We start from the raw sequence: 23,656 nt of genomic DNA, 5'->3' as shown, positions 1-23,656 counted from the left end.
TACAATCACATGTTATTGGCCTGTTGGGCTATATTAAGTCACATGTTATTGGCCTGTTGGGCTATATTAAGTCACATGTTATTGGCCTGTTGGGCTATATTAAGAATATATCGTTTCAGGATATTAGGACATTTTACATTAGACAAAACTGAAGATATTGTGGAAAATAAAATGATGATGATGATTACACCGATTTACATATTGGTTCAAAGTCGAAAAGCAATTATCCATGCATGTTCGTTTTCTTCAACTCACCTGAACGCGTGGATGAAAACTGATTGGTAGCTACATGCATATATCTAGCTGCAGAGATTTCGAATACATCAGAGTGAAGCATATGTGATTGCATGTGATACACCATGATCTTCAAATGTTTCCATAACTTACCATTGACCCTTTGGTGTAAAAACGCTAAATATTGCTACTTTAACACATACCTTAGCAGTACGGCGATCGGATGTTGAATCTAGAATAACCTATTTGTAGGGAAAACATTGCTAAGAATATAATGAATACTTTTGATATTCTTTAAGTGTTGCCCCGTTAACTTACCTAATATGGGTAGAACTGAGCCACCAAACTGACATACAACCAAAATGAATATTGCCATGGCAGCACTGTACCGCTTCATGCCGACGATCTCGATCATCATTGGTGACCAGGCGCCAAAACGAGGAATAGTAGATGGTGAACTGGAGGATGAGTCCAACAGCAACCTGGACATTAAAACGTGGACAAGTAGATCTAACGAAAGAGGACGTTAGTGGTAGAGGTACATGTACTGGTTTGGCCCCTTATATGAGTATTGTAGTTGTTTGATGTCATATCGGTCAAAAGTCAGATTTCCTTTCCGGAGGTGATAGCCTGTTCCCCAAGGTCATAAGGACAATTGTACTCTGATATAAAAATGGCAGTAACAATGCAGCTATGGAGATTCCATTATTTCGGTTGTTGTGCTGTTTTGCTGAATCTCTTCCTATTCCTTTTTAACTCCGTTCCCTGTTTTTCGTTTCAGACTGCAGAATATCTCATTGAAAAATAAAACCAAATCCTTAATTTCCTTTCATCCTCTCTGTATGTTATTGAAAAAAAATTGGTAACATCACGAACACTATTGAGTAGTGATTCCGAGCCGGGTATCTGTCAGAAGTACAGAAAATATCCACTGAGATTAAAGGCCAAGTGGGTATAGAAGTTGGGTGTAACTGTAATACTAAGAGTTCGATTTACTGCCAACACACAAAGATATCCAAAATATCGCCAGAGAGCTAGACCTTTCATGAGAGAACTTCGGCTTTTGAGCCGTTAACTTATTAAAAATCAACTAATCCCTAAAACTATGTTTACGATTTTTGATTGTTCACCTGATTTCATGACTATTAAATTGTGCGATTTCCATTTGGAAAAAAAACATCATAAAAATCATGTAAATATTGCAGATTTAAATTCAAATAGAACTACATTTCAATGAAAATTAATCATTGCAATTATTACATAATGTAAATACTTTTTTATTAGTGAAATTAAAAATCACCCACAAGAATTTTTGTGAAGCGTGGACAGATAGAAGGTTGATCTGCCAGGAAGCCGTGTTACAAACACTGTGAACCTGCACCGTAATAATTTTCAAAGTGATTTTTGTCACAGTCAGTTGTAACAAATCCGGCTAGTATACGACCAAAAAGGTCAGTAGGTCGGATTGTATACGTGAGCACACATGATAGATACGTTTCTTACACAACAAGTGGCCAAAACATAATATAAATGTCACTACGTAGCAATGAACAAGCTATTCCATTTTACATGTTAGCACTAGACTGTCTGATCTGAGGGATTCCTCTTTGGTTATTTCAACGTTTGTAAACATTAATTAAAGAATAATTGAGTGTTAATGATTGTGAATCCTATTTGTAATATATGGAAGCTTAAAGGCCCATTACCTTTCCGGAGCAAAATATAAAGGTTTCTTAAAAAACATTAATAACACCAGAAAATGCATACCGATGATCTAAAATAAGGTTACGACACCAAACATATGCAAGATTGCCTGCGTAATATATGAAAACCGTAGAGAGTCAATTCGCTGTTTTGCCGTCTGGCGCAGTGATAGTCAACTACCGCGCGGTATTTAGGACGACGGCGGGAAACATAATACGACCCGCGTTATGAAAATAAACATTTTATTTATTTTAATCAAATCGTTCAGAAGGTGATGATAAATGTAGTATTAACGGTAAGTTAATAATTTTTAGGACTCTACAAAATTATCGATCTTGTTTTACATTCCCATTTTAAAAAATAAAAGCCGTTTCGGAAAGGTAATGGGCCTTTAATAAATATGTTATCATTTGTTAAAATAAATGATCTTATTTTGAATCATACAAATGATAGAAGTTATAACAAACTAATTTTAAACTGGTCATGAGTTTTCAGTCAACATGATTTAGGTTACTATAGGTTGACTAGTGCGTTCGGCCTCCGGTCTCCAGCAACAGTTTGATCCTCTAGTTCAACAAAACACATATTGACCTCAAACTTCAATAATAACAATTGTATACTGTTGAATTGATTCAAAACAGCATTACTAACCAGGTCCTATTACGCGAATAGTTTTAAAACCATTATTACCTCTAATAGACTTAAAGAACACGACAACCAGAGTAAATATGTCCAGAGTTTGTTAAGACAGGTCATGCAGACTAACATCTACATGCATATTATATTGTACGAGGTACAAAATTATATCTAGGTATGCAGACTACATGTAACATCTACATGTATAAGATATTGTACGAAATTGTATCTAGGTATGCAGCATAACACTTGTTAGATCTCGCACATTTTCCAAATCTGATTTGTTGGACAGTAAGAGCTCTTGTTGAAACAGAGGTCATATTCATACGACATGCGTTGGTCTATAGATAAGAGTACAAACCTGTGTTATACGTCATGTTCCCGTTATACATAGCTTAAACCCAACGACGTTAATGTCTAAATTGTGACTATAACTAAAACTGACAGTGATATTTTGTAGAATCCCAAGCAACGTTTAAATGTGAATTCTCAGCACGCGGATTGTCTTATGTTTCCCGGCGTCGACCTGATTACCGCGCAGTAGTTAACGAAGCATCAATATAAACCTTCTTTTGTAAATCCTTTTATTATTCTAAAACTATTACACTACCATCTGACCCTGCTTATCAGGTCCCTGAAGTCACTCATGACTGATATTGTAAAACCTAGCTCACATACTAATAATAACAGGTTATTATGGAGCATGCGCGTGGTGCAAACATAATATTAGAATAATTTATATCCTAGGTAGAGCGTGCTTTACCGATTGCTATATAGATACCTAAAACGTCTAAAATGGCCTCTGGATAATGTTCCAATAATATATAATTCCAAATTTGTAAATATCTAATTCGCAGATCCCTGTGAATCCCACTGTACTATAGACAGGACTTCCCAAGGTTACAGATAAGATTCACCTGGACACTACAGGTAATGGTAACGATTTATATTTTCTTCCTGGTATAAAATGTTGTAAACTGCCCAACTCTTTGTGGAGGTGTATATCGGTTAGTATTCGTTGGATACCATCTCTAGTATTCAGGGTGAGTGTTTCAATATTTTGATTTTTTAATTTACAAACCATGTACTAAGGAACGGAAAGAATGTAATTAGGACTCTGGAAACCATTTTTGAAAACACGAACTTGACAATGTGTATAAAATATTTCGAATGTATTTTATGTTATTTTTATTAATGTTTGTATTAACGCCAAGAACAGGATATACGTCCTAATTTTGGATTTTAAATCTGCAGTCCTGTTTATGATGTCTGAGGCCACAAGAGATCCACGGATTCCTGTTGACAGGGGATGGGCTTGGATGGTACTGGTTGGTACGTCGATCTAGAAATTCATAGTTCAATAAATTCCTCGTCTCTTTTAAGCTTAAAGGAAACTCATTTTCAACTTTAAAACTCAAACGTATAGCGTTAATAAGTCACAGCGCAACATTCCTACATGTATGTTGTATTGGTGAGTGTGCACAGCCCAGAGCCCTTCCTCATAAGGCGATATAGTGCTGGACATTTGGGCCTATGATGAGATGACGACAGAATCCCCTATCCCTTCTCTTCTTACAATACACTGGATGTATAGCTCCATACATCAATGCTATTTTAGAGTGTAAAATTATACATTGTATGCATTATTTGTTATTCCAGGATCACTACTGATCGCCACGATCACTGTGGGGACGGAGAAGTCGTATGGAATCTTCTTTATCGAGTTTCTCAAGGCGTTCCAGGGCACCGTGCTGATGACAGTAATGATCAACACAATAACCACAGTCGTGTATTGTTTCGCTGGTAAGATTATCTCCCCATAGCAAAGTAATTCCTCCTGTTCCCAAAAACTGCGCGTTTCAAAAAAGCATTGCTATCTGTTTTGATACATGTGTCTGTAGCCGTTACAAATACAATGAACTGCTACAATATACGTTCTGCGTCATCATTGTCATATTCAGATATGATTTAATGACAACAAAATTCCAATTCCAACACACACATGTCGATCATCGTATCCTTCAGCACTAACGTTGTCATGTAGTAGATAAAAATACAATTTTATTGTAAACGAGTTTTGCGTTTTTTGTTTTCTTTTTTTCTTTTGCGTTAAAAATCCCTTTCCCCACAAATTACATTTTCATATCTTTTATTGAGAACTGCACAGATATATAACATTGCTTAATAATTTCACCCTATTCTTGTTTTGGTCGTCAATTGTTTTTAACGTCTAGATCTATCCATATGTTTCGGCGCTAATAATTTCTACAGTATAATATGACATAGTTGATCTATTTCCAGCGGCCATTATGTTATGTGTTGGCTTTAATCGTCTCAGTGTCCGGGGTTCTGTTTTCCTCGGTATCATCCTCTCTACTATTGGCTATGGTACCAGCAGCTTCGCCACAGGTCTGGGCTATCTCCTAGCGTCACAGAGCATCCTCATAGGTGGGTCACAACGTTACAGAGTCCTCTTGTTGAGTAACGGTATCAATTGCTGCTGGTTCTTTTTATTCAATCAGTTATATAATGTGAGAATAACAATGCAATTATGAGATAATAACTTGTCAGTCAAAGAAAAAATTTTCAGATTGTTCTCACTACACAATACAAATGCCGTCCATTTCAGAGTTCTTGACAAAGGGGCAGATCGCCTCGATAATTCGAGAATAGTTTGCCCACACTGTTAGAACTTTGCTCTAGAGTTATCATTTTGACCGTAACGTACTTATTCCAATTGCAGTGCAAAAGGCGATTATCTTATATCACTGTATTTCGCCATGGCTTCAAACCACGAGATCTTCCTAAAAAGCAATTGTATACTATAAAATAAGATTGAGACACCGTGACACTGTATTACTTTTTAATAACTCCGATATGTTTCTTATACTTTCAGGTATTGGTGGTGCTTTAAACAATCCGCCGATCTATATGTTGCTAGGCGAATATTTTGATAAGAAGAAAGGTCTGGCAAATGCCATATTTATATCTGGAAATTCTCTCGGAGGGATCATCATGCCTCCGCTGTATCGCTATGTGTTTGATCAGTATGGTCTACGTGGAGGCCTTATCATCACAGCGGGTATTACCTTCAATGCTTTAGTTGCTGCTTCACTCCTACGACCGACCACATTCTACACTAAGAACCGTCGGACGGAATTCTCTGATAATGGAGTTACGAACGTCTCTAACTGTGAAGACAAAACCCCAGAAAAATATTCAAACAGTTTCAAAGAAGAGACACAATATCCATTGATTTCGCAAACAACTGTTAGAGAGGAAGATGAAAATGTTTCAAATGACGTCTTTGAGACAGTTTCCCGTTCTAACTTTGTTCGATACCTCAGTAATGGTAACATAGCCTCAAACTCTTTATCAAGTCTTCCGCATATGATGGAACGCAGCATTGAAGCAACCAAAGATGAATCTCTCAGATCAGACGGTCTAGTGCTAAAATGTAAAAATAGAATAGACTGTTCATTGCTGCGTAATGGCCTGTTTATATTGTTTCTGGCCATATATTGTCTAGGAAACGTACCTATCATGTGTGCTCATATATACATCCCCACTTACTGTCGGGATAGAGGTATAGATGATCAGAGTATAGCCATCATTGTATCTATAACAAGCATCACAGACTTTTTTGGCCGTATCCTCGCCGGCTTCCTGGCAGATCAGCCTTCGTTCCGTTCACACTGGATTGTCATCTTCTCACAGGTAAGACCCAAATTTATCTCACGTTTTTTTTATTTCGCGAATATCGGTTTGAGTTTTATCCCGCCTCAGACAAGAATCTTGCATTCCTATTGGTTAAAATGACGTCACGTGATATCCAATATATAGTCGTATTGTATTAGGTTAGTAGAAATCGTATCAGGTTTGGACGATAGAGTTATCGTTCTTTGCCCCTAACGTCATTAGCCACAAGATGGGGGTCAAGTAACGCTTCGCGACGACGGCGGCAATCAAAAGATATGGAGACAAAATGTTTGAATGAGAGCGCTGATGACCACTTTCAAAGCAAACCGAAATCGGCAACACTTATTCAGGATTATTTAACAGAAATGGACAATGACAGCGCATTCGAGTCTTCAATGAGGTGAAAATTGTTAATTTTGAGTCGTTTTGGTTTTCGCACATAATGCATTTTGCAGTTACTTCATTGAAAGCGTCTTCGACGGGATAAATTTGTTACACAGTTTGTTAGTGACCTAATACGGAAAAACATTGGGTCTAAAATAATCATGTATCAGGCTCGGCTTCGCCTCGCCCGATACAATTTTATTTTAGACCCAATATTTTTCCGTATTAGGTCACTAACAAACTGTGTAACTAATATTATCTTATCAATATATATCCATTTGATTTTACAATGTAGCCTGTGGCCCACGGTCTCGGAAAACAGTTTATCAGGTTGGTGTAACAACATCGGGAAAATAGTTTTGACTGTTAAAGATGTTCCACCGCCGACAGAGCATAAATGATATTCTTCATTTGAACAATGACTGGTGTTTAATCGTGTATATATATATGTCTAATTAACACAAAAAATAATATAAAATAATTTGTTTCGCCTTTGGTGCATTCGCAATCAGTACTTCATTCCATATAGGATATAGTGACACGGATTTTTGTCGGGATGCAATTAATTATTTTTCATATTTTTAACTTAAAGTAAAATTAGATGCTAAAACTTTTCAATGGTAGTAATGGTGTAAAGTAGGTAACTTTTGTAGCTGAAGAAAAATACTAAATCGCCTGCTCCTGTTTTTGATAGTAAAAATATACCATTTGTCAGCGGTGGAGCATCTTTAACTGATATGAAACAACTCTATAATACTATCAGTAGGGATACTAACACGATTTTTATCAACTAACGTCCTAGTAGGTCAGTGTTATTTGTCTACCTTTTTAATGTCCAGGTTGCGGTTGGACTCATCCTCCAGTTCACCGTCTACTATTCCTCGTTTTGGCGCCTGGTCATCTTTGTCGCCTGCTTTGGCTCTATAGCGGGGATGATTGCAGCATTGTTTCCACCAATGATGATCGAGATCGTCGGCATGAAGCGGTACAGTGCTGCCATGGCAATATTCATCATAGTTATATGTCTGTTTAATGGCTCAGTTCTACCCATATTAGGTAAGTAATTAGCGGGAAGCCAAACTAGAGAATATCAAAATTATTAATGAAAGTCGTATAGTTCATTCTAAAGTCAACATCCGAACATCGTACTTGTAACGTATACGTTAAAAGGTAGTGGCAAATTTTAGCATTATTGTAATTCTAAAATACCTCATACTTATTATATGATTTCAAAGCAGAAATCAATGGACGTGTTAAAGGAAAATAGCAGGACAACACATGAACAAGTACATTTTGGCCTATTCGGTAGCTTAAAATCCTACATTTTTGCCTTAACATGCATGAATGGTCTGACTTAAAATTACACTAATATCAATGTCATATAGTTAAGGAACACGTCATTTGAACACTTACTTATATCAAAACAAGACTTAAAATCAATATAAATGAGAAAATCAATTGTAAAATAACACAGTATTTCTTCGACTTTCCTAATAACACTTTAACAACCTATGTCATAACGTCATTGTCATAGTATCATTGTTTATTGGGCAAATAGGGCATTTACCGTTTAGATGGTATAAGACGATTATAATACTTTTACTTCATCTTGTTGATAAAAATTTTTAAAGATGCTCTTCCGCTGACAAATAGTAATTTTTCTCTTTCAAAACAGGAGCAGACGAATTAGCATTTTTCTTGAGCTACTAATTTTACTTTAAGATGAAAAATATATTAAAAATATTACATGACACTGTGTCCTATATGGAACGAAAAACTGATTGCATATGCACCAAAAGCAAATTAAATTATTTCATATTATTATTGTGTTAATTAGATATATATATATATATATGTTCTGTCTGTAGTGAAGCATCTTTAAGGAATACGACAGTGTAAGAATGTGTTTTAATTTTACTTGTTATTCATTACAATATTGTACTAACTAAACGTATTTGCACATGTTGATCGTTAGTTTATAATGTACATGATAAAAGATCTAAATTGTCAAAAACAAACACAATGAAAATCATCAATCCATGCATGCCCGAGCAAAGTGTCTGACGAATCTTACTCGTCAACTCGCCTGAATGTATGAATGGAAACATGACTGGTAGCTAGCTGCATCACATTACCTCCCTACATTGAAATACACGAATACAAAAGAGTGTAATACCTCCATAATACCATGTTACATCTGACACTCGTCCTTTATGTACTGTATGTGGGTAACGATTAAAAGTGGTAAAACACGTTTATGAATAATTTATGTTGATGTATTCAGGATTGGTAAAATCCATATCACTTGTCAAGCAACATAAGTTAATATATAAGCATCCATGCGAGATGCCCTGCCTCGATATTAACCCGACTGCTTTCGTGTATCAGGATTTTGAAATGTCGCATACATATTTACATTCCTATAAACGTATTTGTACTAGAACCTTATGTCTACTGTCAAGCCGTATTACTCCGCACTAGAAACTCAAAGATCATATATAATTTAAGTATTAAAATACTTATAATACTATTTGTTGGGTTACCGTGATCTAATATTGATTCAGGAATTGTAGGGCTTAATCTTTTATTTTTATTTTTATTTTCCATGTTAGTGTCCATGTCACTGTTCATGTAATTATTCGGTGTCAAGATTTTGTATCTTTTTTAGGATATTTTCGTGACGTAACCAACACCTTCCATTTAACATTCCACGTTATGGGAGCTTCGTCATTCGCTGCAGTCCTCCTCCTCGTTATATTTGACGTGATCATGAGAAAACGAGAACGGAAGAAGGAAAAAGAAACTGTGAAAGAATGACAGTGTAATTACCTCTGAAAAAGAGAAAGTGTAGTCATCAGGCGTAACGATTGAAACAGTCATGGATAAATACAGTGCTTGAAATGATAGTATTTTATATTGAGGCAAACTGTAACGATGTATCCTTGTTTGCCTAGATCCAAAGATCAGAGGACACCGCTATGTAATGTGATTGTTTCATACTTTATGCAACTGCCCCAAAATACTGACGGATAACTACTGCCAAATAAACTTGTGCTTTATCCGTCAATACCAAATACTTTATCCGTCAATAAGATCGCGTGAATTTGTTCCATATCTGAGGGAACTTTTTCTAACTTGACCCAGAACTTTTACCTTCCGGTGAATGAAACGTCATTCAATCCCGCCAAAAAGCGACGTCACATTCACTGGAATGACGTCTTTTTACGATACCGATTTCGTATTTTTCTTGGCTCATAGCTAAGGTATGTAGTGTAAAGTAATTCTTTGATATTTATAGAGTATTTTTATATTGTCTCAGTGTTATTACACACTGAACAGAATTAATGGTAATGTTTGCGAATGCGCTTATATATTTCCCATGGAAGTAAAAGGGAGTACATTCGGTTTAGTGAATTACTTTTTCTTCCGTATCAACGAAGCGTCTCGCTTCGAGCGAAACCAATTAAGAAACTGTCAATTTGTTTTCGTTTTTAATGTCATAGTGGTTCCAGGATAAACAGAAGACATGGTTTTATTTTGGTGCGGGACTTAGGAAAGCTGAGATGACGTTATAAATGTGAAATGAGTTAAGAGTACACTGCAGTTTTCTTTTTATTACCCAAACAATAAATACATGTATACAATCAAGTGACTTTATGGCCCTACTACATATAAAGGTAGTAAGTGTATGTCGGATACACAAGATTCTTTGTATTCTATATCCTGTGATAATATACATAGATATGTACGTTGGTTTAATCCGTCTGAATAAACTAAAATACTGGCTCTTCCTTATCCGTTATAAAAGCACATACTGTCTGCATGATTAATGGCTTCTAACAGCAGATTACATTAGTTGGTCTACAAGACCATGCCCTTATCATCTGTTTATATTGGCAAAGGTAAATATTAAAACATCTCAGAACTTTCGTCAGCTGTGGAGGACTTCCTCCTGAGATTTGTTGTGACAAATCGGTGTAGATGTCGTCCTTACTTTACATGTAGATTACATTGACATATTTTTATGAATATAAGCGAGTAGTGTACGGCTCCTGGTCGCCAAGTAGGGGTTACAATGTCGGATCACTACGTTAAATGACCTGGTCGTATTCTACAGGGTTTCCGGTCTCTATAGACAGGTTACAGGCTCGAATCAGTCGCATCGTCTCCACTGTGTCGTCTTTAGTCACCAACAGCTTTGATTTTCCTATAAACATTAAAATCATGGAAACTAAAGCGAACATTCAGAGTCATATGGAGGTCGAAAAGGACTAGAAAATATTATTTCAAACTATTAGAAACTAGATTATAAGCTGAACAACAGTATGCCGATTATCGAAATACATTATAACACTTAACATTTTGTTTACCTACCAACCGATGTGATGGTTTATTTACAGCATACTTCTGTCGATCCATAAATAATCATTACATATTCAGTTTGGTAATATAACGATACGGAGGTAGTTTCACTCATCAATACATAACCATACTGTGAAATCAATATTCAATGTAGTCGTTATTTTAACTGGACGTGTTTGGTTTGATACTGTAGTAACTGCTATATAATGTATATTATGAAATGATATGCTTATTTATTCACTTTATTACTGATGCAATCATTCTGTTATTCTATTACAATTACTTTTCCAGAAATTAAAAACCTTTGCCGTGGTTTGAAGATATTTAAGATAAACGTCACCTTGTAAGACATCGAGAAAATGTTCCAGTTCATTGCTGTAAGCCTGGTCATAACGTGTTGTAAAGTGATCATGGATTCGACTTTCTGTAGTCACGTGATGTCCAGCCTCACTCACTTGATCCTTTGGACGATTTCCAACGGTTAGTAAACCTTCTTCACAAAGCACCTGAGTGGCAAAAAAGGAACGAGAGAGAATTACATATATACACACAAATACATAATTAATAAATCATCACCCAATTATTGGCAATCGAATGTTAATTAATTTGCACGTTTCATCATATTTGAACTAGTTTGATATGATATAAAATTAAATCTTATTAATAAGTATATGAAAATGCATGACATGTATCTATAGTTACATGACTGTATCACATACCGTGGTATTATACTATTCATCATGTTGCTGTTATTTATTTTCTTTTGTTTTTGTTACTTTTTTGTTTTTTTGTGTTTGCTTTCTTTTACATTTGTAGTTTAAGATACATGTAATAGCATGCTTTTCGTTATCGTGGTCATCTACTAGAAAATTTACCGTAAGACTTTGGATTTCAAGGAAATGTATGTCGCTTTGTTTACATGTCGATTCTTACCTCTAGTCTCTGGTCGTAACCATACGCCGCCAGTCTGCCATTGTCGATCAAGGAGAGTGTTCCATTCTCGTGTTTTATCGTTACAAGGACCTGATCCATATCAGGGATAGAGGCGAGTTCTGGCTGAAAATGCATTCCCTGAACATACACTGTTTTTGGTCTAGACCCCGAAAGCAATAGAACAAAGTTTAAATCATGGATGGTTGAATCTGCTATTATTCCACCTGTTAAAGAAAAAGAACAGTTACTTTTGAAATGGATGATCTGACGATAAATTAAGGGGACATCATTCGAAACACTCGTTTATAGCTATGTTCTTGTTCGGTTGCGACTTTCACGTAACAAGCAGAAACTTATTGGTTAAATTTATTTTGCATAAAGCAAATCAACTGTTAAATAAATAAATTTTCTTTGTGGCTTTATATTAATTTCATTTGGAAATACGACGCATGTTCAGTAAATCAGACGGAAATGACTTGTGCTATCGGTTTATTTGTGATTTAAGCAAATCAGTCTATAATGAATAGTGCTATTGATACAGGTTTTTGTCAGACATTGTGTACCTGTATGTGTAACAGGTACATATTTACCTGATACAGGTTTTGGTCAGACCTTGTGTACCTGTATGTCTGACAGGTATGTATTTACCTGATACAGGTTTTCGTCAGACATTGTGTACCTGTATATCTGACGGGTACATATTTACCTGCTACAGGTATTGGTCATACCTTGTGTACCTTTATATCTGACAGATATGTATTTACCTGATACAAGTGTTGGTCAGACCTTGTGTACCTGTATGTCTGACAGATATGTATTTACCTGATACAGGTATTGGTCAGACCTTGTGTACCTGTATATCTGACAGATACGTATTTATCTGATACAGGTTTTTGTCAGACCTTGTGTACCTTTATGTCTGACAGATATGTATTTATCTGATAAAGTTTTTTGTCAGACCTTGTGTACCTGTATGGCTGACAGGTATGTATTTACCTGTTAGAGGTATTGGTCAGACCTTGTGTACCTGTATGGCTGACAGGTACATATTTACCTGTTAGAGGTATTGGTCAGACCTTGTGTACCTGTATATCTGACAGATATGTATTTAGCTGATACAGGTGTTGGTCAGACCTTGTGTACCTGTATGTCTGACAGGTATGTATTTACCTGTTAGAGGTATTGGTCAGACCTTGTGTACCTGTATGTCTGACAGGTACATATTTACTTGATACAGGTGTTGGTCAGACCTTGTGTACCTGTATATCTGACAGGTATGTATTTAGCTGATACAGGTATTGGTCAGACCTTGTGTACCTGTATATCTGACAGATATGTATTTACCTGTTAGAGGTATTGGTCAGACCTTGTGTACCTGTATATCTAACAGGTACATATTTACCTGTTAGAGGTATTGGTCAGACCTTGTGTACCTGCATGGCTGACAGGTATATATTTACCTGTTAGAGGTATTGGTCAGAACTTGTGTACCTGTATATCTGACAGATATGTTTTTACCTGATACAGGTATTGGTCAGACCTTGTGTACCTGTATATCTGACAGGTATGTATTTACTGTTAGAGGTATTGGTCAGACCATGTGTACCTGTATATCTGACAGGTATGTATTTACCTGTTAGAGGTATTGGTCAGACCTTGTGTACCTGTATGTGTAACAGGTATGTATTTACCTGATACAGGTTTTAGTCAGACCTTGTGTACCTGTATGTGTAACAGGTATGTATTTACCTGATACAGGTATTGGTCAGACCTTGTGTACCTGTATATCTGACAGATACGTATTTACATGATACAGGTTTTGGTCAGACCTTGTGTACCTGTATATCTGACAGGTACATATTTACCTGCTACAGGTATTGGTCATACCTTGTGTACCTGTATATCTGACAGGTACATATTTACCTGATACAGGTTTTCGTCAGACATTGTGTACCAGTATGTGTAACAGGTACATATTTACTTGATACAGGTGTTGGTCAGACCTTGTGTACCTGTATATCTGACGGGTACATATTTACCTGCTACAGGTATTGGTCATACCTTGTGTACCTGTATATCTGACAGGTATGTATTTACCTGATACAGGTATTGGTCAGACCTTGTGTACCTGTATGTCTGACAGATATGTATTTACCTGATACAGATATTGGTCAGACCTTGTGTACCTGTATATCTGACAGATACGTATTTATCTGATACAGAATTTTGTCAGACCTTGTGTACCTGTATATCTGACAGATATGTATTTATCTGATACAGGTTTTTGTCAGACCTTGTGTACCTGTATATCTGACAGATACGTATTTACCTGATACAGGTATTGGTCAGACCTTGTGTACCTGTATATCTGACAGATACGTATTTATCTGATACAGGTTTTTGTCAGACCTTGTGTACCTGTATATCTGACAGATACGTATTTATCTGATACAGGTTTTTGTCAGACCTTGTGTACCTTTATGTCTGACAGATATGTATTTACCTGATACAGGTATTGGTCAGACCTTGTGTACCTGTATATCTGACAGATATGTATTTACCTGATACAGGTGTTGGTCATACCTTGTGTACCTGTATATCTGACAGGTACATATTTACCTGATACAGGTATTGGTCAGACCTTGTGTACCTGTATATCTGACAGATACGTATTTACCTGATACAGGTTTTAGTTAGGTATGGTTTACCTATATGTATGTACGTATTTACCTGATACAGGGTTTAGTTAGATATGGTTTACCTATATGTATGTACGTATTTACCTGATACAGGTTTTAGTTAGGTATGGTTTACCTAATGTATGTACGTATTTACATGATACAGGTTTTAGTTAGGTATGGTTTACCTATATGTATGGACGTATTTACCTGATACAGGTTTTAGTAAGGTATGGTTTACCTATATGTATGGACGTATTTACCTGATACAGGTTTTAGTTAGGTATGGTTTACCTATATGTATGTACGTATTTACCTGATACAGGTTTTAGTTAGGTATGGTTTACCTATATGTATGTACGTATTTACCTGATACAGGTTTTAGTTAGGTATGGTTTACCTATATGTATGTACGTATTTACCTGATACAGGTTTTAGTTAGGTATGGTTTACCTATATGTATGTACGTATTTACCTGATACAGGTTTTAATTAGGTATGGTTTACCTATATGTATGGACGTATTTACCTGATACAGGTTTTAGTAAGGTATGGTTTACCTATATGTATGGACGTATTTACCTGATACAGGTTTTAGTTAGGTATGGTTTACCTATATGTATGGACGTATTTACCTGATACAGGTTTTAGTTAGGTATGGTTTACCTATATGTATGTACGTATTTACCTGATACAGGTTTTAGTTAGGTATGGTTTACCTATATGTATGTACGTATTTACCTGATACAGGTTTTAGTTAGGTATGGTTTACCTATATGTATGTACGTATTTACCTGATACAGGTTTTAGTTAGGTATGGTTTACCTATATGTATGTACGTATTTACCTGATACAGGTTTTAGTTAGGTATGGTTTACCTATATGTATGTACGTATTACCTGATACAGGTTTTAGTTAGGTATGGTTTACCTATATGTATGTACGTATTTACCTGATACAGGTTTTAATTAGGTATGGTTTACCTATATGTATGTACGTATTTACCTGATACAGGTTTTAGTTAGGTATGGTTTACCTATATGTATGTACGTATTTACCTGATACAGGTTTTAGTTAGGTATGGTTTACCTATATGTATGTACGTATTCACCTGATACAGGTTTTAGTTAGGTATGGTTTACCTATATGTATGTACGTATTCACCTGATACAGGTTTTAGTTAGGTATGGTTTACCTATATGTATGTACGTATTTACCTGATACAGGTTTTAGTTAGGTATGGTTTACCTATATGTATGTACGTATTTACCTGATACAGGTTTTAGTTAGGTATGGTTTACCTATATGTATGTACGTATTTACCTGATACAGGTTTTAGTAAGGTATGGTTTACCTATATGTATGTACGTATTTACCTGAGGTCCGTAGATAAGATATAGGTGGAAGTGCCATATCACGACTTGTCATCTTAATCAGCCTCACCTGTCCTAACTCTCCTGATTTTATCCTTTTGTGGACGCTCATAAAACTTGGGTCAAACTGTCTGAGGAATACAACAACAGAGAGACCTTTTTACGAAGTGCCATGCTTTATGAAATTTGATTTCAAACGACCACTTTTGATTTTGGTATTATTAGTTTAACGTCCTATTAACAGCCAGGGTCATGGACGTATCGAATCTGTTCGTGGAGGAAAGCTGGATAACCCGCAGAACAAAACCGACCAGCAGTCAGTACTTTGCAACTGCCCAACATGGTATTCGAACTCGCGACCCAAAGGCGGAGGGCTTGTAAAAAATGTCGAGACATCTGAACCACTCGGGCACTGCGGCCCATAGGTGGAGGGCTTGTGATAATATGTCGAGACATCTGAACCACTCGGGCACTGCGACCCATAGGTGGAGGGCTTGTGATAATATGTCGAGACATCTTAACCACTCGGGCACCGCGGCCCCGACAAACACAATTTCACACGTGAACAACATATGAAGCCGGCGTCTTCAGGTGTAAAACTGAAAATGAATTGTTTGATTTATTTCTATTGATTTCTACTCCTTTTGTGAAACAACTTACATGTAAATTAATGTAAGTCATCATTCGTGTTGGGCCAAATGGTTCGCCCATTGTCAGTATGTGAACGGGTTGGGTGTGTTGCTTGGTGTCTTCGGCGGCATACCTCGGTGAGTTCCACTGTATAAGAAGACAACACGAATATACCACGGTCTTCCAAAACACACACCCGTACGACATACACACAGCGTAACGCATAGATGGGAGGCCGTCGATATGACATGACTCTGGCTCTTAATAGGACGTTACTTTAAAGTAATCAAACAAGCAAGCAAAAATCTAACCAAATGAAAGAATGTGGTCATGTGAAAAGACACAAGCAGAATATCCGAATAAACCACAGCCACCCGTTCTCCTTTTCACTTACCAGAAACTCCAAAGAGCATCTTAATCTGGAAGATCGGTGTTGTTATAGAAATTACGTAATGCTGGTAAGGTTTTCACCTGGCTAAACCTTTCCGTGTTTGTAAATCTGTTAAATGGTATGAATGTTTAAAGGTTTAAAACATCACGTAGTACTCTAGATATGCGAGATAAATATACAGTGGGTTTTGGTTTCAACACTTGTTGTTCAAGGCACCAGATTGACAGGAGAAAGAGACCAAGGCACTGGATGTGATGAACTTTAAGTAAAGCAGCGAGACAAGAACAGCGATTAGTACAACATCGATTGTCAGCATCGGGAGTGATTACAAATACATACATATCAATAAATTAAGTAATTATATGTTAAAATAAACTCTCTCTATCGCTCTCTCTAAAATCTTGTAAATATGTAAATATGTATATTTTTGCCATTTTTGTCTTCTTTGTCTTATAATTAATTATAATTATGCAGTGAGAGGGCTTCATATAAGTTGTATTGATGAGTGAAAAATTGTGCCCAATCCCATTGTATAGAAAACTACACAATAAAATATGTTAAAATGTTCAAGGCAAGAAATCCTAAAGTTCTTAACATAACTATGTCGTCAAATATCCCAAACTCTAGTATCTGGAACTGAAAAGTAAGACTATTATTTGAAATTTTGTAATGATGATTCAGGTTTTGTTGTCTCTATTGACAACATGATGGTACAGTGTAATTGTGTTATTGGTTTACCTGTGAAAGGCGCAGAAAAGGGGCAGGTTTCTCGACTCGGCAAGTTCATAGCATTTCCGTGTGGAATCTTCCTGGACAGTGATCGGTTTTTCACAGAACACAGCTTTACCTATAACATCGAAAACGATACTTTTCTGGAGCCGCTCATAGTAAACAACAAATATCCCCTAACATCATATATCTACCACTGATAAAGAATTGTATATACATGTAATTAACATGTGCGGTGGACATTCCAGGGGTTACTACCACTGTCGTGAAAATCAACAGATGATAAAATTATATATTAGTTTGATCTTTCGACATACATCATAAAATTAAATACAGTACACTTTATGGCTTTAATGATTGGTGATGATCTCTGTAAAAACCAACAGAAGCCTCGGTAGGCGTGTGATTTAGCAGGTTTTTTTTCTATGATGAAAGTGATAATATAATCCTGGAGTACATAGGATATGATGAATACCGTTTGTTTGTTTGTTTTGCATAAGATGTAAAATTATTTATGGAAAAAATAACATCACATCAGGTTATATTTTTGAAGAAATCATGTTGAGAGGTTTATAATGAAATAACACTCAGATTTTATATGCATTCATATTCATCCATAAAATTCAATGTAATCTCGTAAAATTATAATTTTCTTGGGATTATATGTTTCCTAGAAACCATTACTGTATAATTTTAGCCATAGAAAATACTCATTAATATTGTATAGTTCTTAAATTTTGCTGGTATAAACTTTAGCGGTTAACTATTTGAAACTAATTCGCGGGGTTTATTAAACTATGATTTTGATAGACTTCGCGAGAAATTAAATTTCGCAAATCTGGATGAGTTGGCGAATTTAGCGAAATTATAACCCACATGAATATTAGCAACCATACAAAAACAGTTGATATAGAAATATCAAAAAGTATTGTTGAACGATAAGTGAACAATGATGGTGTCGTATCGTATACAGATGCAGAACATTCCAGATATCGTCATGATGTCACAACAACGACCACACAACTTACCTGCATGGAGCGAGTCCTGTATAATTTGGTCGTGAGTTGTTGATGGTGAACAAATGAGCGAAGCGTGTACCCTATAAACATACAGCCATTTTTCTGTTGTTCATCAAGTACACAATACAAAATTATTATATAATAGAATATCTATCACTTGTTATTGAAATTCTGAAAAAAATGAAAGAATTTTTTAAACAATCAGCTTTTGAAAGGACATCAACTTTTGAACAAGAAACGTGTCAGTTGACAATTCAATTTGAAATTTACTATACATGAAAAACGGTGTATCGTAGCTGTCAAGAGAGTTGAAATTGCTTTAAAATGTCTAAAATTTCCTATCAATCCAAACACATTTCATATGGAAGCGCCGTCAATATCGGGACGTTCGTTGTCAAATGTAAGCATCTTGTATCTATTCGGGCACCAATGTGGCGATGCACCTAGTGTTCAGCAATATGTTCATTGGGGTGGCACTATAAAGTCTATTTGAGCGTTGCAGGAGATGCGTGCTCTTGACCATCCTCCTATGTACCAAAATAGGGTCTTCCACGAACCATGCATCCTTGGCCTCAATCACACATCTCATCGACAGAATGGAAATCACTGAACATGCAAAAATTGTTGGTTTTTAATTTTCCTCTCAATATCTTTGTTTACGATCCCATTGAAAACGTGTATGCAACTGTCGTCTGCCATTTTCTCGATTCGAGCTCACCCCAATGCCGTGGAATCGCCCCCTACGTCAAGGGTACACAACCCCTATCCACCCCGATTCCGATAACCTTCCCACGGTGGACTTGGATCAGGTCTTCTGCAAGAGTAAGCATCTTCTGTTTCATCGACGACGGCATTCCAGTCAGAATTGTGCTATGTATGAGGACGATCATCAAAAACCATTGAATACAATTTAACTAGCAGTACCTTACAAAAAATACATCAATGCGATAAATATTTTTAAATTTTATTTCGCGTTTTATAAATCTATACTTACTCGGGGTCTGAGTAAACCTCGTCCAGCCTGTTTGGTGTTGTACACCTCGCCTGTAGATTCAGATCTTTCACAAACGTTTGGGCGTCTTCTATGTTGTTTCGGATGATCCATTTCAATGAAGCTCTTGGGGATAATATCGCATTCTTAGCATGCAGTAAACCTTCCAATAACAGAGAGCATCAACTGGTTACGTAATGGAAACAGAACACCTATATTGGGTATGTTAGAGAAATGAATAAGTTACGTCAGGGAAACAGGGAACGTAGATTGGTTACGTCAGTGAAATAGAGAACATAGATTGGTTACGTCAGGGAGACTGAGAACATTAAATGATTACGTCAGCGAAATAGAGAACATAAGTTGGTTACGTCAGCGAAATAGACAACATAGATTGGTTACGTCAGGGAAACAGAGAACACAAATTGGTCACAAATGTATACTAGAACATCGGAGAACACAGACTGGTTAAGTCAGAGAAACGAATAACACACATTGATTAATCAAGTGAAAATAATCGAGACACGACGAATGACTTGGTCGTGGAAACGAAATCTCAAGGAAGGCGGAATGAAACACAACAAAAATACCGATATGTCATATTTCACTTTCGTTATTTGACTTGCGGACGTGCCTTTTAACCAGCAGGACAATGCAGCTAGTATTTTAAGAGAATATTACAAGTAGCTTCGAAATCTCCAGCCAATTATTGCCAATAGGTATGATATAAATTGAGGATTTACCCATATTTCCTAGCCCAAACAAGGCAAACCCCACCCTGGACGCCATCGTCTGATTAGTAGAGAAACAGCAGGAGCTTTCAGTGATATCCTTTGTCTTTTTCAATTCCTGAAATATATTAAATGCGTAAAACATGCAGTATTCACAGAATTTCATTATATTTTTTATAAATTACAAATAAACGTATTGACATAAACTACAAGCTACGCTACAAACAAGCATAAAGTATTATATATTTATATACGAAGACCTCTACAAAACACAAGGTTTGTTTGTTTGTTTGTTTGTTTGATTGATTCATTAACGTCATATTTACGATGGCCCGTTTGAGCCTGTCAAATTACAACTACGTTATTGAATAAGTTGTACATTTATAAATTGACAAAGTGTACATGACCATTTACTCTTTAGACGTTGTACATTAATAAATTGACAAAGTGTACATGACCATTTACGGTGGGCAGGGCAAGGTATCGGCGTGAGTTATTGAGAGACTGGTGAATGGGGATTTTAGATTCCAGTCTTGACCTTTGGTTCAGCCTTGATTCATATTGCAGCGGTAACGTGACAAACAATAAAACGCAGGCTATCATCAGTTCGAAATTCCCTGTAAATGCAGTCAGTTATATAGAATGTGGTCTTCAAATTTTATCTATAAACATACAAATGCAACTTAGATGTTGTCTTGAAAACATGACTTCAGCAAATATAATTGTCTGTATACGGAAAACAACGAGGGGACGTGGTCTGCGCTTAAATGTTTGTCACGTTATCGCTGCAATATTAATGAAAGCTGAAGCAAAGGTCAAGACTGGAATCTAACATTCCCCATTCACCCAATAACTCACGCCGATACCTTGCCCTGCCCACCACAGGGACCTGGCACGATTTTTTTAAACTAACAGTATACATATATATATTATAGTATCAAGGGTATGAACTCGGCGGTCGAGAAAAACGGACCTATTTTCTTAAAACCGTGATTATTTTAATAAATGGGTTCTATACAACATTGACGGATATCTTACCTTAAAGAGAAATAATTCATCTTTCCATTGAGTGCTTGATGAACAAAATTGGCCAAGTATTGACGAAGTTATGGTAGGATGAATCGGGAAATTTACGAAAAATATGCTAGGTAGACATTTCCCTGTCCGGTCTAAATGTCGTCTCGGCTCTAATGGGTACCTCAAAAACCAAGCCAAAATCACAAAATCTACGCTGGTGGTGGTAAACAGTACCCATAACTGTGTTCATCCACAATCTCCTTTGGAGGTGTCATGACCCGTACTATTTAGAAACTCCATTTAAACATCGTGTAGCTCACTTACTTTAACCGTCACCGCCATGTTCATTTGTTCTTCGGAACGCTTCTCGAGTTTACACACAAGCACAACATTACATAATTTGCATAATGTAGTCACGATATGTTAAGTCGAGAAGCGCTCCGAGAGAAAAACGAACATGGCGGTGACGGTTAAAGTAAGTGAGCTACACGATGTTTAAATGAAGTTTTTACAAAGTACGGGTCATGACACCCCCAGAGGAGATTGTGGATGAACATAGTTATGGGTACTGTTTACCACCACAAGCGTAGATTTTGTGATTTTGGCTTGGTTTTTGAGGTACCCATTAGAGCCGAGACGACATTTCGACCGGACAGGGAAATGTCTACCTAGCATATTTTTCGTAAATTTCCCGATTCATCCTGCCATAACTTCGTCAATACTTGGCTAATTTTGTTCATCAAGCACTCAATGGAAAGATACATTATTTCTCTTTAAGGTAAGATATCCGTCAATGTTGTATAGAACCCATTTATTAAAATAATCACGGTTTTAAAAAAATAGGTCCGTTTTTCTCGACCGCCGAGTTCATACCCTTGATACTATAATATATATATGTATATTATTGGTTGAAAATTTTCGTGCCAGGTCCCTGTGCTGCCCACCGTAAATGGTCATGTACACTTTGTCAATTTATAAATGTACAACTACTTAAGAGTAAATGGTCATGTACACTTTGTCAATTTATAAAAGTACAACTTATTTAATCAGGTAGTTGTAATTTGACAGGCTCAAACGGGCCATCGTACATATTAACAGCTATGGTCATGTAACTCAAGGCCAAAAGTGAGGCGGTGCCAAGGGAGGCGTTAGGAAAGATAAAGTCAGTTAGGAAGAAGAGAAAAGATAAGATCCTAAATTTAGTCGCCTTTTACGATCATGCAATAGGGGCAGCAGGTACAATTCTAACGCCCTACCTGCAGGGCCAACAAAACACAAGGAGAAAAAAAAGAAGAACATCGGATATTTCATTACAATATGCACAAAACACAAGAAGATAAAAATGAAGAACATCGGATATTTCATTACAATATGCATATAAACTTCATTATTTTAAATGTGTATTTTTACGACACTCACAGCAGACATATATAACAAAATAGGATAGAATGACAAGTTTGAATATGAAACATTTGATGACAACATCTACGTAGTATGCATACATGTCACCTAAAGGGCGGTAACTCTATAACGATTCTATCATAAATGGTGCGTTAAGTCACATGTCAGTAAATAGAGCTGCAATATACTGTGTCCTAGTTACTTATAAATCGACAGGTATCTACCCTCGATGATGTTGATCTCACAGCGTCAGACCACATTATCCATTGTACACATATGTACAGGATGGTGACTCCAATATTTTTTGGCGTCTGATATAACTTACTATAAGTTTGATGTACAAGACGTTAGTTATAACTAAGGTTTTATGAGCGTGTATTATAAGTACGTTTGTGTCAATAAAAGCAAACTTTTACAGACTTACCTGCTCCACGCCATTTACTGTACAGGTGAATAGATAACACCGTGTCAACAAAGGGACGTTACTCCTCCTGGTTAAACATAGCCACTACCACTAACATATCTATCTCCACTAAACCACCAGAGTCATCTAATTAGGAGTAAATTATTTCAGTAATTTGGAGTTAAGAAATGTTAGGGTGTTTCCTTAATTAGGTAAAGGCGATACATTAAAAACATTTAGATAGATAGAAGAGATATATACATAGTAAACGAGGCTTGTCCGTAAGTATTCACACTGAAAAATCGGAAAGTTCTTTATCCACACCGACAACGAAAAGTAAAT

The 23,656-nt window shown here is 36.3% G+C and overlaps 2 protein-coding genes across 2 annotated transcripts; one reads left to right on the top strand and one right to left on the bottom strand.

The window, feature by feature from the left end:
• The first annotated feature begins 465 nt into the window (after positions 1 to 465).
• On the top strand, positions 466 to 10,206 carry LOC138307335 (monocarboxylate transporter 5-like). Its single transcript, XM_069248024.1, has 8 exons — positions 466 to 772; positions 3,432 to 3,504; positions 3,829 to 3,906; positions 4,234 to 4,377; positions 4,876 to 5,022; positions 5,471 to 6,291; positions 7,497 to 7,713; positions 9,326 to 10,206. The coding sequence occupies exons 3-8, from the start codon at positions 3,837 to 3,839 to the stop codon at positions 9,472 to 9,474; spliced, it is 1,548 nt and encodes a 515-aa protein (XP_069104125.1). The 5' UTR covers positions 466 to 772; positions 3,432 to 3,504; positions 3,829 to 3,836; the 3' UTR covers positions 9,475 to 10,206.
• A 45-nt stretch (positions 10,207 to 10,251) lies between these two features.
• LOC138307336 (inositol 2-dehydrogenase-like) lies at positions 10,252 to 23,413 on the bottom strand. Its single transcript, XM_069248025.1, has 9 exons — positions 23,336 to 23,413; positions 20,506 to 20,611; positions 19,766 to 19,925; positions 18,781 to 18,851; positions 17,762 to 17,870; positions 16,006 to 16,133; positions 11,953 to 12,176; positions 11,360 to 11,525; positions 10,252 to 10,864 (listed from the first exon to the last, which is right to left on the bottom strand). The coding sequence occupies exons 2-9, from the start codon at positions 20,549 to 20,551 to the stop codon at positions 10,749 to 10,751; spliced, it is 1,020 nt and encodes a 339-aa protein (XP_069104126.1). The 5' UTR covers positions 20,552 to 20,611; positions 23,336 to 23,413; the 3' UTR covers positions 10,252 to 10,748.
• Between the last annotated feature and the right edge of the window lie 243 nt (positions 23,414 to 23,656).

The sequence above is a fragment of the Argopecten irradians genome, chromosome 14, assembly GCF_041381155.1.
Source record: "Argopecten irradians isolate NY chromosome 14, Ai_NY, whole genome shotgun sequence".
NCBI lineage: Eukaryota > Metazoa > Mollusca > Bivalvia > Pectinida > Pectinidae > Argopecten > Argopecten irradians.
Note: the sequence above shows the minus strand (reverse complement) of the source record. Positions and strands in the feature narration are given on the sequence as shown.

Excerpts from the sequence above, each read along its gene's own strand:
- LOC138307335 (XM_069248024.1), top strand. The coding sequence starts at position 3,837 with ATGATGTCTGAGGCCACAAGAGATCCACGGATTCCTGTTGACAGGGGA. Across the intron at positions 5,023-5,470 it reads GTCACAGAGCATCCTCATAG|GTATTGGTGGTGCTTTAAAC; the intron begins GTGGGTCACAAC and ends TTATACTTTCAG. Across the intron at positions 7,714-9,325 it reads CTCAGTTCTACCCATATTAG|GATATTTTCGTGACGTAACC; the intron begins GTAAGTAATTAG and ends TATCTTTTTTAG.
- LOC138307336 (XM_069248025.1), bottom strand. The coding sequence starts at position 20,551 with ATGGCGTCCAGGGTGGGGTTTGCCTTGTTTGGGCTAGGAAATATGG. Across the intron at positions 18,852-19,765 it reads GAGGTTTACTCAGACCCCGA|GGTACACGCTTCGCTCATTT; the intron begins GTAAGTATAGAT and ends GTATGTTTATAG. Across the intron at positions 12,177-16,005 it reads ATCTTATCTACGGACCTCAG|GTGGAATAATAGCAGATTCA; the intron begins GTAAATACGTAC and ends TTTCTTTAACAG.